The sequence below is a fragment of the Mustela lutreola genome, chromosome 11, assembly GCF_030435805.1.
Source record: "Mustela lutreola isolate mMusLut2 chromosome 11, mMusLut2.pri, whole genome shotgun sequence".
NCBI lineage: Eukaryota > Metazoa > Chordata > Mammalia > Carnivora > Mustelidae > Mustela > Mustela lutreola.
In genome coordinates this window covers 64,962,750-64,975,354 of record NC_081300.1, presented here as the reverse complement: position 1 = coordinate 64,975,354, position 12,605 = coordinate 64,962,750, and the positions used below count along the sequence as shown (strand labels likewise).

The 12,605-nt window shown below is 53.4% G+C and overlaps 1 protein-coding gene across 2 annotated transcripts in view; it reads left to right on the top strand.

Annotated features, from left to right (window-relative positions):
• GGT5 (gamma-glutamyltransferase 5) overlaps positions 1 to 10,346 on the top strand; it is a 28,283-nt gene extending 17,937 nt beyond the window's left edge. Inside the window, exons 4-12 of one of the 2 annotated variants that reach the window (XM_059138861.1) lie at positions 224 to 419; positions 1,007 to 1,164; positions 1,698 to 1,844; positions 2,689 to 2,825; positions 3,206 to 3,396; positions 3,790 to 3,896; positions 4,081 to 4,199; positions 4,323 to 4,433; positions 8,015 to 10,346. In XM_059138861.1, the coding sequence (XP_058994844.1) occupies positions 224 to 419; positions 1,007 to 1,164; positions 1,698 to 1,844; positions 2,689 to 2,825; positions 3,206 to 3,396; positions 3,790 to 3,896; positions 4,081 to 4,199; positions 4,323 to 4,433; positions 8,015 to 8,254 (1,406 nt within the window). In that variant the 3' untranslated portion in view covers positions 8,255 to 10,346. Of the gene's footprint in view, positions 1 to 223; positions 420 to 1,006; positions 1,165 to 1,697; positions 1,845 to 2,688; positions 2,826 to 3,205; positions 3,397 to 3,789; positions 3,897 to 4,080; positions 4,200 to 4,322; positions 4,434 to 6,169; positions 6,636 to 8,014 lie in introns of those variants that run through there. The other variant, XM_059138862.1, reaches the window with a different exon arrangement.
• Positions 10,347 to 12,605: the final 2,259 nt, after the last annotated feature.

Below are 12,605 nucleotides of genomic sequence, written 5' to 3'. Positions count from 1 at the left end.
CCAGTTTGGACTGGGCCCTGAGGGAAGGCAGTGGGGAGCCACGGGGTGGTTATGTGGGGAGTTGAGCGGGGAATGACAACATCAGGTGTCTGGGCTCCAGAAAGCTCATTCTGGCTGCCATGCTAGGGGGACCAAGTGGGTGGGGCAAGTGTGGGGTGGTGGAGAACCCCTGCGGAAGGTTATGGGGCTGAGGGCAGGAACATGACATCACTGGGCCTTGCAGGGGCCCAGTGGATCGGAGTGCCAGGGGAGCTCCGTGGCTATGCTGAGGCCCACCGCCGCCACGGCCGCCTGCCCTGGGCACAGCTCTTCAGGCCCACCATCTCCCTGCTCCGAGGGGACTACCGCATGCCCTTCATCCTCAGTCAGTTCCTGCAGAGTGACTTCCTGCGGCCTTCCTTATACAAGACATCCCTGAGGTGAGCACTGCCTCAGGGGCTCCCCGGACTCCTGCTCAGCTCCTGGGTTCAGGCTCTGGCCCGTCTGCCTTGCTCCCACCTCAGTTCCACCCAGCCCCTCCTTGAACTTGAAGGTTGACCTGTGTGGGTGTCGGGGGCCTGAAGGCCGGGAAGGCTAGTGCTTTGCTGTCCCAGTTGACAGACCTTTGAGCTAGAATGTAACCAGAGGGGCTCAGGCCAGAAGTTTACATCCAAGTGACGGGACTCCGGGATGTGGATTTGGGCTCTGCCACTGCCCTCTGGCCCTGCCCTCTCCACCCCCACCATATCCACGCCAGCCCACTGACCAAGTCTTCCCAGAGGTGTCCTGGGCCCATGTAGGGAGCGTGTCTTCCCCGGGCCAAGGTGATGAGTGAGGTAAGAGGTTTCAGCCCCCCCCCCCCCCAAGCCTAGAGGAGCCATCTCCCCTGATGTCTACACCAGCTCCTCAGGACCCCAGACCAGGACTGCCTCCCTATAGGCTCCCAAGGAAACCACAAGAACCCCTGCAGGAGTGTGTCTGCCTTCCAGGGCCCGGCCCCACCCTGAGGCTACCCCCAACTCCCCAGGGAGCTCTTTTTCAACGGCACAGAACCCCTGAGGGCTCAGGACCCATTCCCCTGGCCCGCACTGGCTGCCACCCTGGAAACCGTGGCCACGGAGGGGGCAGAGGCCTTCTACACAGGGACGCTGGGCCAGACGCTGCTGGAGGACATTGCCAATCAAGGTCAGCTGCGCCGAGGTCCCAGAGCCCCCGCCCCTGCCAGAGAAAGAGTTGGGCTCTGGGTACTAGGGGTGAGGCAGGCCCTTCCGCAAGCCTGCCGGAATGTCAGTTTCTCCCAGGACTCAGGGAGGCCATGCGTCCAGGCCTGTCCACTGCTGGCCTCAAGGACCCTGTGGTCAGGGCCCCTGGGGAGCAGAGCCCCATAAATCAGCGAGTTAGTGCTGGCGATAGTGGGTCACAGTGGGCTCCTGGGCCTGGAGCTGGCTACCCTCACAATATGTCAGAGGCCAGCTTCCTCTCACCTCCCTGTCCTCTTCCCGCCAACCGGCCTGCCTCTGGCCTCCGTCCCCCCACCCCTGAGTGGCCCGGCTCTAGGGCCCAGCCCTGGCGGCGCTGCCCGCAGACCCTCCATCACCCCTAGGGTTCTAAGAGGCTAGGTGGATGTGGGGAGCCCCACCACATGACCTGGGATCAGGAGCTGTCACTCTGCCTCAGTTTCTCCATCCACACTTGGGGTCTCTTTCGTCTCACCTCAGGCAGCAGGCTGACCCTGCAGGACCTGGCATCGTTCCAGCCGGAGGTCGTAGATGCCCTAGAGATGCCCCTGGGGGACTACACCCTGTACTCACCGCCACCGCCTGCAGCGGGTGCGATTCTCAGCCTTGTCCTCAACGTGCTCAAAGGTGAGACTCCCCCTCCGTCCCACCCAGAGTCCTGCCCCACTGGCGTCTCTGAGCCCAGCTGGAGCTTTGGGCAGCCTTCCTCTTCCAGCTCAGCCCCTCCTCAGACACCAAATGGAAATGGGTCAGGACGTTATGCCCTAGAGCTGGTCTCCGGCGCAGTCCACACAGTGGGGCTTTGCTGAAGGGTTGAGGTCATCCACCCAGGGAGTCCGGCCCCGCAGGTGGTGAGCGGCCTGGCCAGCGTGTGCCCCTAGGGCTGAAGTCTGGCCTGCGGGATGGCAAATGGAGGTGGGGGGCGTTCCCAGTCGTGCCCAGGTTTGGGGCGGCCCGCTGCTGACTGTGTCAGTTCTTGGAGACTACCGTGACGGAGTTGAGGCTTAAAGCAACAGACATTTATTTCCTCCTAGTTCTGGAGGCCAGAAGTCCAAAATCAAGGTGTCAGCTGATCTGTGTTTCCTCTGGGGACTCTGGGGGACAATCTGTTCTTTGTCTCCTCCAGCTCTGGGTGGCTGCGGGCATTCCCAGGCTGCGGCTGCAGCAGCACCCATGTCTCTCCCTCTGCTCACACAGCCTCCTCCTCTTCTCTGTGTGTCTGTTTTATACGATTACATTTAATTGTGTGATTACATTTAGAGCCCTCCGGATAATCCAGGATAATCTGCTCTTCTCAAGATCCTTAACTTAATCACACATTTTGCCATATAAGGTAAAATTCACTCCTTTGCCCTATAAGGTAGTATTCACAGGTTCTGGGGATTAGGACATGGATGAATCTTTTTTGAGGGGGGCCAACAGTCCACCCACCACACGGGGTGACCCCGACCTGCGCCCATCCCCTCCCCAGGGTTCAACTTCTCCTCAGAGTCGATGGCCAGGTCCGAGGGGAGGACGAACTTGTACCATCACCTCGTGGAGACGCTCAAGTTTGCTGGGGGACAGAGGTGGCGGCTGTGGGACCCCCGCAGCCACTTGGATATCCAGGTGAGGTGGCCTGTGGCCACTGGAGAGCCCCCTTCCCAGCCCCCAGGGTTCTGCATGAACAGAACAGAGGCTGTCCCTGGACCCCGGGAGTCTGACTGGGTGAGGGTGGAGGTGGGCGTACAGAGTTTCAGGACAGGACAGCCTGTCAGTGGCCCCGGGCAGGGAGGGTGAGGCAGGTCTGCAGACTGGAAGGGACCCCTGAGTGGCAAGTATTAGAGGGACAGTGTTGGCACCATAATTCAGAGGACGTGGAGGACGGGCAGGGTCTGGGGGTAGCTTGGGCTGGAGGAAGACAGACTGGGGAGGGCCTCTCAAGGGACCCTCTTCTCTGTGGGCCCCCCGGCTCCTCATTGACCTTGCCACCTGCCCGGCCACCCCAGAACGTTTCCCAGGACCTGCTGGGAGAGACTTTGGCCCAGCAGATCCGCCAGCAGATCGACGCTCGGGGAGACCACCAGCTCAGCCACTACAGCCTGGCTGGGACCTGGGGCCGCCAGATGGGCACGTCGCATGTGTCTGTGCTGGGGGAGGACGGCAGTGCTGTGGCAGCCACCAGCACCATCAACACGCCGTATGTGCCTGACTGACCCTGGGGTGCCCTCCTTTGCTCCCTTAGCAGGTCTTACGACACCCCCCCCCCCCCGTCTCCCCTTGCTTGTGTCCAGAGGGCAGTACCTTGCTTTTCTCTTCGCTGCCTTTCCGTCAGAAGGGCCACTCTCCTGTCTTCTCTGGCTGGAAGGCTGCTGACGGGTGGCCATGAGCCAGGACCTGCTCGGGGATGAGGTTTACCCAGAAGGATGTCCTGACAGGGCGGCCCAGAGGGATCTTTGGGGGCAGTGCCAGGGAGAGAATAGCGGCCCCGGGGTGCTAGCGGGCTGTCACTTGCATGAGCGGGTCAGGCACGCGTTCCAGGGTGGGAGCCTGGAGCCTGGAACTCCAAGCCCAGACCCGACCTCACCTGCAGCTTTGGAGCAATGCTGTACTCACCACGCACTGGCATCCTCCTCAATAACGAGCTTCTGGACCTATGCTGGAGGCGTCCCCCGGGCTCCCAAGTCACCCCCCAACCCGGTGAGCCTGAGGACCACACTGGTGGGAAGAGGGCAAGTGGACAGGCCAGGTGGTGCAAGGCAGCTCCTGGGCCAGCCCCAGTGTGCACAGCAGTGAATGGAAACACAGATGGAGGCAGGCGGGGGGGCGTCTGGAGGGTGCTGGCTGTAGGTGGGGGTGCGGGTGACACCCACCTGGCCTCTAGTTCCAGGCGAGAGGCCTCCATCGTCCATGGTTCCCTCCATCTTGGTCAACACAGCCCGGGGGTCAAAGCTGGTGATTGGTGGGGCTGGTGGAGAGCTCATCATCTCTGCTGTGGCCCAGGTGAGTTGGGGAACACCTGGCTGGAACATCCCCACTCCTGGCGGGGGAAGGAAGGAGCTGGTGTATGGTGGCTGTGGTCAGTGTCCCCTCCCTCCCCTCCTGTGTTCTCCTTCTCTTCCCCAGGCCATCATAAACAAGCTGTGGCTTGACTTTGACCTAAGAACTGCCATTGCAGCCCCTATCCTACATGTCAACAGCAAGGGCCATGTGGAGTATGAGCCCACCTTCAGCCAGGTAAGGCCTCTGTCCCTGCCACCACCAGGACTGATGCCTCGGTGCATGTTGCTCAAAGCCCCCAGTGGGATCTCAGCCACTGAGTCTCTTCAGCTGGGCTCACTTCCCCTTCTGGGGCCATCCATTCAGAAGCTCAGTGTGCTTCTGAGCCAGGCCAGTCTTATGGCCCCTGAGGCAGAGAACAGGGTGTCATCCATGCTTTTCCCAGGCCCGGCATCTCTGCCCCTTGGTTTCTGCTCTGTTCTGTTCTCTCCAGATGCTAGTCTTCCTGGCTGTGGCTTTGCAGACTCTCTCTTATAGTGATCTGTTTCCTTATGGGGCTTGTAGCTTTCATGTGTGAGTTTATTTGTAAGAGTAGTAGTCATTTCCTTCTGAGGCTTGGTGTTGCATTAGTGTTGGTCCTTATGAATATTTCTTGGGTTACCCCCCTCACAAGCAGGTCCCCAGAGCTAAATTCTCTCATCTGACTCCCTGCCCCCAAACCCCTGCCCCAATACATAGTCACCTTCTTCTCTGGGCTGGGAAATGCCCTTTGTTAAGGTCTTTTTTTTTTTTTTAAAGATTTTATTTATTTATTTGTCAGAGAGAGTGAGCACAGGCAGACAGAGTGTGACAGGCAGAGGCAGAGGGAGAAGCAAGCTCCCTGCTGAGCAAGGAGCCCAATGTGGGACTCGATCCCAGGATGCTGGGATCATGACCTGAGCTGAAGGCAGCCACTTAACCAACTGAGCCACCCAGGCGTCCTTTTTTTTTTTTTTAAGATTTTATTTATTTATTTGACAGGCAGAGATCTCAAGTAGGCATAGAGTCAGGCAGAGAGAGAGGGGGAAGCAGGCCCCTTGCTGAGCAGACAGCCCGATGTGGGGCTCAATCCCAGGACCCTGAGATCATGACCTGAGCCAAAGGCAGAGGCTTTAACCCACTGAGCCACCCAGGCGCCCCCCTTTGCTAAGATCTAATTTATTTTTATTTATTTTTTATTTGTCAGAGAGAGAGTACAGGCAGACAGAATGGCAGGCAGATGTGGAGGCAGAGGGAGAAGCAGGCTCCCCGCTGAGCATGGAGCCTGATGTGGGACTCGATCCCGGGACACCAGGATCATGACCCGAGCCAAATGCAGCCGCTCAACCAACTGAGCCACCCAGGCGTCCCTGCTAAGATCTAATTTAAAAGTCTGGCAGATTTTGAAGGCTTTGAGCTTCATGCCTGGGGTCTGTATAGCCAGCTGGGGTTTAAGGTCCTCAAAGCTGCCTCGTCCATGGTGAGGGGCTCTTGGTGTCAAGGCTGCCTCCCGTGGCCCTTGGAGCACTGAGGACCATACAGTGAGGAAACGTTACTCCAAGGGAGTTTGCAATCCCTGAGAACCTTGGCCCTGGGGCCTGGAGACTAAGGATTCTCAGATTCTGAGGTGCTCCACCTCCCTATATAGGGTCCTCCCCATGGTGTCCTCAGATCCAGGCCAGAAACGGTCTTGCATCTCAAGCTCCTTCTGGCCTGGGTATTGTTCTCTCTGCCATGCTCCGCAGAGCCTGGCTTCTCCACTGGGACTTACTGTGGGAGGCCATGGGCTCCAGGCCCTCCAAACGAGGCCAGAGCCACTGTCCTCCCATCCTTACCTCCACTGATGCCCAGTCCTGCCTCCTCAGTTGGGACACAGATCTCTGCCCGGGCCCTAGGCCCTCAACAGGTGGAGCTAAGCTGTCTTCACCTGTGCACTGGCCTTCTCTCCCCTCCAGGAAGTGCAGAAGGGGCTCCAGGCCAGAGGCCACAACCACACCAGGAATCCCTTTTTCCTGAATGTGGTCCAGGCAGTGTCCCAGGACGGGGCCTGTGTGTATGCTGCAGCGGACCCGAGGAAAGGTGGGGAGGCCTCAGGCTACTGAGGAGACTGCTCCTGAGAGCTGCAATCCGGCCCCACCACCAGTGTGTGCCCAGGCCTGGCCTTGGCCTTGGGACCAGGATCTGGACCTTCTGGCGGAGGGTCAGTCTGGGGCTGCAAGAGGTGGGGACAGCCTGGAAGATGGATGACTGTGGGGGCTGAGCCTTCTCCCAGAGCCCCTTGTGGCCCTGCCCCTGACCACCCCCGCCCCCACCAAGTCTTCCCTAGGCCTCTCACCCAGGACTGTGGCGTACCCTTGCCCCAGGCTGCACTCCCCACCTGTATACTGTCTAGTCCAACATTAAAGAGGATGGTGGACCTCCGCCTGATTTGGGGTCTAGTTGTGGGACGGCACCCTTAGAAAGCACACTCACTGAGTTCCTACAGTCCTCCATGACACACCAGCATGGAGGTGTAGCAACCGAGACCTAGCAACCGGCTGGCCTCGGGCCAGCCCTGGACGGAGGTGGCACCCCACTACCCGCTGGGCCTCTGCAATATGGCTGTCGGGGGCCTGCGTGTTGGTGGGAAGGCAGGGCTGTGGCCAAGAGGCACCTGCCCCTGACTTTCGCCAGGACCATCTCTGGAACTTGTCCTCTGTGCCAGGAAAAGGTCGGGTGAACTAGGACCTGCGACCCCCACCCCGGTCCCCAGTCCCAACAATTGCCCATGTTCTCACCCTCAGCACTGTTGGCATTTTGAATGAAAGAGTCTTTGTTGGGGGGCTGTCCCCCCATTGTAGTGTGTTGAGCAGCCTCTCTGGCTTCTTCTTCCAGGATGCAGAATGCCCACTACCACCAGCAGTGGCCAAATCATCCCTAGTTGAAAATGACTGCTCTGGACCCTTTAGCCCCTAGTTGCTGAGAATGGCTTTGCCAGCTGCTGTGGTGGGCTGCCCTCCCGGAGGGTGCCTCACGGGACTGAGCTGGGGTTCCTGCCCCACACTGATTCCTGGGAGCACATCTCTACCTGGCAGGGTCTGAGGCCCGTTCCACTGCTGAGCCATTGGTCGTGGCTTCCCACCCCACTTGTCACTTCTGCCGTATGAGGTTCACATTCTCAAGTGCTAGGGATCAGGATGAGGACCTATGGGGACCACACACGGGGAGAATGGGGTAGATGGGGAAGATCTGTGATCTGAGCTGGACTGTGAGGGTCTAAGGGGGTATTCTGACAGACTCCAGGAGAAAGGACTGGGGACAAGGGTGGCTGACTTGGAGAAGGGGAACAAGGCCTGCGATTGTCACTGTGCTCCGTGGTGGACCTCGGGGCTGCTCACTGCTGCACCTGACATCCTGGAGACCACAGCTCCTCCCAGAGTCTGACGTCGGCAGGGAGTGGGAAGGACTTTTGGGAAGGGCAGGTCTGGTTCAGCAGTCAAGGGTGCAGAAAAAGTGGGCGGAGACAAGCAGGAGTTGGGAGCGTGCAGTTTCTGACCTGGTGGGCTCCAGAGTCTGGCCCTGTGCTGTCAGGGGGGCCTCCCCTAGGGGAGGGCGCCTTGGCCACTGTCCCGATGTGTCCAGCACTTTGTTCACTGAACTTCACAACCAGCCGAAGTGACAGAGCTCCCCCCCACACTACTTTTGAAGCTTAACAGAAGTCCCAGGGCAGCTCTCACGGGCCCAGCAAGTCCCCCCCCCCCCCACCCCAGGCTCAGTTATCACACATGGGCTGATGGGTCCCCACCCCCTCTCTGTACCAGGTTTCTGGATCATCAGACCCCATACCCACACGTCAGCTGTGGCCAGAGGCATCTCAGACTCAACACGCCCAAATGGAAGCCAGCTCTAAGGCAACCGGAAACTCTCTGGTGTCCTCCTCTCTGACCCTGGGCACCCAATCCTCCCTCTCCCCCTCTGCCTGGCTCAGCCCTGGCCCCTTCGCCTTATCCCTCTCCACCTCCTTGGTGCGGCCACTGCCTCCACCCACTCCCTACTCATGACAATCATGGGCCTGGAAAAATCCCGTTAGGAGGCAGTGCAGAGCTCTCCTTGGTTCCTGGTGCCCCGAAGGAATCCCACTCCTCTCCCTCCCTGCCCATCCACCCTCGGGGGCTTGCCCAGCCGGTGCCCACATCCCACAAGGACCACCAGCTATGTCCGTGATCCCACTTACCCAGCCGAGTCAGGGACTCCTTTGCACATCTTGCTACACAGAGGAAATCAGAACCAGGGCTAGAGTATCCCCAAAATAACATCGGCACAGTACAGACCAGCCCCTACAGAATATGGCTAATGCGGGATCCAGGGAAAATGCATTGTCTGAAACAATTGCATGAACTATAAGCATCAAAATGAATAAAGGATCTAAGTGAAAGTTAGTAAAGGAGCAGTCAGAACAATCAGGAAAGCAAGGGGAAAGGCTCAGTAACAACTGAAACTGAGACTGATAAATCTGAAATCAGGAAAACGGGTCTTTGGGAAAAAAAATGGGTTATTCCACAGCTTACAGTACAAAAGAAGAAAATGCAAACATACAAAAGGAATGACAGCGGGGGAATGAGCTCAGATATAGAGGAACTCAAAGGATCATTCATCCAAATAAATTTGGCAAGTTCAATAAAGTAAATTACTCTCTAGGATGATGTAAGTAGGGTTACATGGGACATACACTGAAGACATTGTTTATCTGAAATTCAAATTTAAGTGGGCATCCTACATTTTTGTTCGCTAAATCTGGCAACCTTTAATATAAATGACAGATCCAAGGAGGGGCAAAGATGTGTCAACAATCACTGAAAAAAATTAAGAACATTGCAGGAACACTGGCTTACCTCAAACACCCTTCTAGAAATTTCCTCAGGTGAAGTGTGTCCTGCCATTAAGGCCAGAGACCTGTCTTGCCAGTTAAGCCCCCACAGGCAGGAGCAAGAAGGAAAATGTCTACATTCATTTTATGAAGCCAGCAAAACAACGACCCTAAACCTTCTAAAGAGAACGACAGACCAGTTGTGTTTTTGAAATTCAACATGAAGTTCCTAAAAAATATTAGCATGGAGAATCTAGCAACACGTGGACACAATGACATGTCCCACCTCACCCAGTAGGGCAGACACCAGCATTGCAAGAAAGGTCTTCTTCTTTCAGTGTATCCATGAGTGTGACTCTCATATCTTCTCTTCTATCCTGAGGAGAAATGATTTATCTCTACAGAGAATGAGGAAGCACTTGACAAATTTCAATACCCCTTCTATTTTTTTGTTTAAAGATTTTATTTATTCATTTGAGAGAGAGAGAACACAAGCAGGGGAAGAGGGGGAGGGAGAAGTGAACGTCCCACTGAGCAGGGAGCCCCACGTGGCCCATATCCCAGGACCTGGAGATGATGACCCGAGCCGAAGGCAGACGCTTAACTGATTGAACCACCCAGGCGCCCCTCAACACCCATTCTTGATAAAAATGACAAAAGAAAGAAAGAAACCCACCAAAAACCCACTGAATAAAATGGGAATGAATGGATACTCCTTTAATGCGAATATATGTCCCAAGGCAACAATAGAAACCTCTGCTGGGCATTGACCATGGGCTGGGTACCTGTCTATTGCTTTACATGTATTAACTCAACATATAATTCTCCTTAATGAAGTGGAGCTATGATTATCCCAGTTTTACAGATGAGGATCCTGAAGTCATAATGAACCAAGGGTCATGCAGAATACACGCCAGAAACAAACGTCCGATACACTGATAGAGAAAATCAATCTTGATTCCTACCTCACACCAAATATAAAAATCAATGATGAATCTTAGGCCTAAATGGAGAAGTTAAAACAAGTGCTTGGGCAAATGTTCCATCATCAATTATTATAAAGACCTTTATTTTCTTGAATTCCATCGGGGAGGGAAAAAATCAAGGGGCTCCTGGGTGGCTCAGTCAGTAATTGTCTGCCTTCGGCTCAGGTCATGATCCTGGGGTCCTGGAGTTGAGCCCCACGTCAGGCTCCCTGCTCGGTGTGGAGTCTTCTTCTCCCTCTCCCCACCATACCCTCTCATGTTCTCTCTTGCTCTCTCAAATAAAGAAAATATTTTTAAAAAATCAAGTAAACAAATCCATCCGAATTTGTTTTATTTGTTTTATTTTTTTTTTTAAAGATTTTATTTATTTATTTGACAGACAGAGATCACAAGTAGGCAGAGAGGCAGGCAGAGAGAGAGAGGGAAGCAGGCTCCCTGCTGAGCAGAGAGCCCGATGCGGGACTCGATCCCAGGTCCCTGGGATCATGACCTGAGCTGAAGGCAGCGGCTTAACCCACTGAGCCACCCAGGCGCCCCCGAATTTGTTTTAAAACAAATTATAAACATACAGTTGTTAAAGCAGCATATGAGTAAACCTACGAAGTCAAGCAACCACAATATAAACTCCACAAAGAGTTGTAAATAAATATGGAAATCACGTCTCTGCTAAAGGAGCGGTTCAAAGCCATAAGAAAAAGATTGTTATCAATACCTCTTGGAACAAGTGGGCAGCCACCTAGGAAAATAATGAAGTGGGATCCCTACCTTTTTATCTACACCAAAATAAATTCCAGTCAGATCAAGACTGAAGTGTTAAAAGTGAAACCATATAAATCTATAAAATATCAAATGCAGGGCACCTGGGTGGCTCAGTCGGTTAAGCGTCTGCCTTCCACTCAGGTCATGATCCCAGTGTCCTGGGATCAAGCCCTGCACCAGGCTCCCTGTTCGGCAGAGAGCCTGCTTCTCCCTCTCCCTTTCCCCCGCGCTTGCTCTCTCTCTCTCTCTCTCTGTGTCACATAAATAAAATCTTTTAAAAAAAGTTAAAAAAAACAACAAACAAAACATCACAAGGAAATTTTATTTATATTCTTAGAGAAAGGAAAACCTTTTTAGGCATGACATAAAAACAAGAAGTAAAAGAAAAAAAAGAACACCAGATATATTTGAACACGTAAAAAGTAGAAATTTTGACGTAGAAAACTTCTTTAAAGACCAAAAAACACAAATAAAAATCTTAAAAAAAAAAAAAAAAGACCAACAGAGATTTGTGACGATGAGGGTGGAGCTAGAGCAGATTATGCTAAGCAAAATAAGTCAGAGGAAGACAAATACCATATGATTTCACTCAAACGTGGAATTTTTTTTTTTTAAAGATTTTATTTATTTGACAGAGAGAGATCACAGTAGGAGAGAGGAAGGGAAGAGATCACAGAGAGAGGAAGGGAAGCAGGCCCCCTGCTGAGCAGAGAGCCCAATGTGGGACTCGATCCCAGGACCCTGAGATCATGACCTGAGCCAAAGGCAGCGGCTTAACCCACTGAGCCACCCAAGCGCCCTCATACGTGGAATTTAAGAAACACGACAAACGAGCAAAGAAAACGAGAGAGGAACCAAAAAACAGACTCTTAACTATAGAAAACAAACTGGTAGTAACCAGAGGAGGGGGGCGGAGGGGGGTGTACTAGGGAATGGGGATTAAAAATTACACGTACCCCGATGAGCCCTGAGTAATGAGCCCTGAATGGTCGAGTCACTACATTGTACGCCTGAAAGTAATGTAACACTGTATGTTAATTATGCTGGAATTAAAACTCTTAATAAAAAAAATAGTTTCAGTACATAATGCTCTATGGGGTTGGGTTCTTTAATATTTAAATACTTAAATATTTAATGTCAAAGACCAAGTGTCCATTAGAAAGATGCACAGGGACATGGCTCATTGTAGACCACAGAAAGCGAGCTACAGTGATTGCTCTAACATAGAAAAAGTTGCTCAACCTCCCTCATAAATGAGCATGGCCAATAAAAACAATAGTGAGACCCCCCGCAGGGACAAAGTAAATAACTCCAGGCTCAGAAAGCTTCCTCTGTGAGTTCTTCCAAACACTGATGGGAGGAAAAACACCAGTCTTACACAAACTCTTCCAGAGAACAGAAAAGAGGAAAGAGACATTGCACAATGCTTTAAATGAGGCAGCATCATCCTGAGAACAAAACCCGACAAAGAAATGTCAGGAAGGAAAAGTGGAGGGCGATTTCATCTGTGGACAGAGAGGCAAAACTCCTCAATGAATGATGAGCAAACCAAATCACTCCCAGTTGGCGTTTATTCTGGGAGTGCGAAACGGGTTACCCATGAGAAAGTCAAGCCATGTAATTCACTGTACTAACATAGTAACAGAATAAAGGGAAAAAAAAAAAAAGAGAATCAGCCATCTCGATATATGCAGAAGAGAGTTTGGTAAGATTTACCAACTTGCATTCACAGTAAGAAGTTTCAGGAACTGTTAACGGAAAGAAACTTCCTTAATCTGATAAATTGCAGCGGCAGAACCT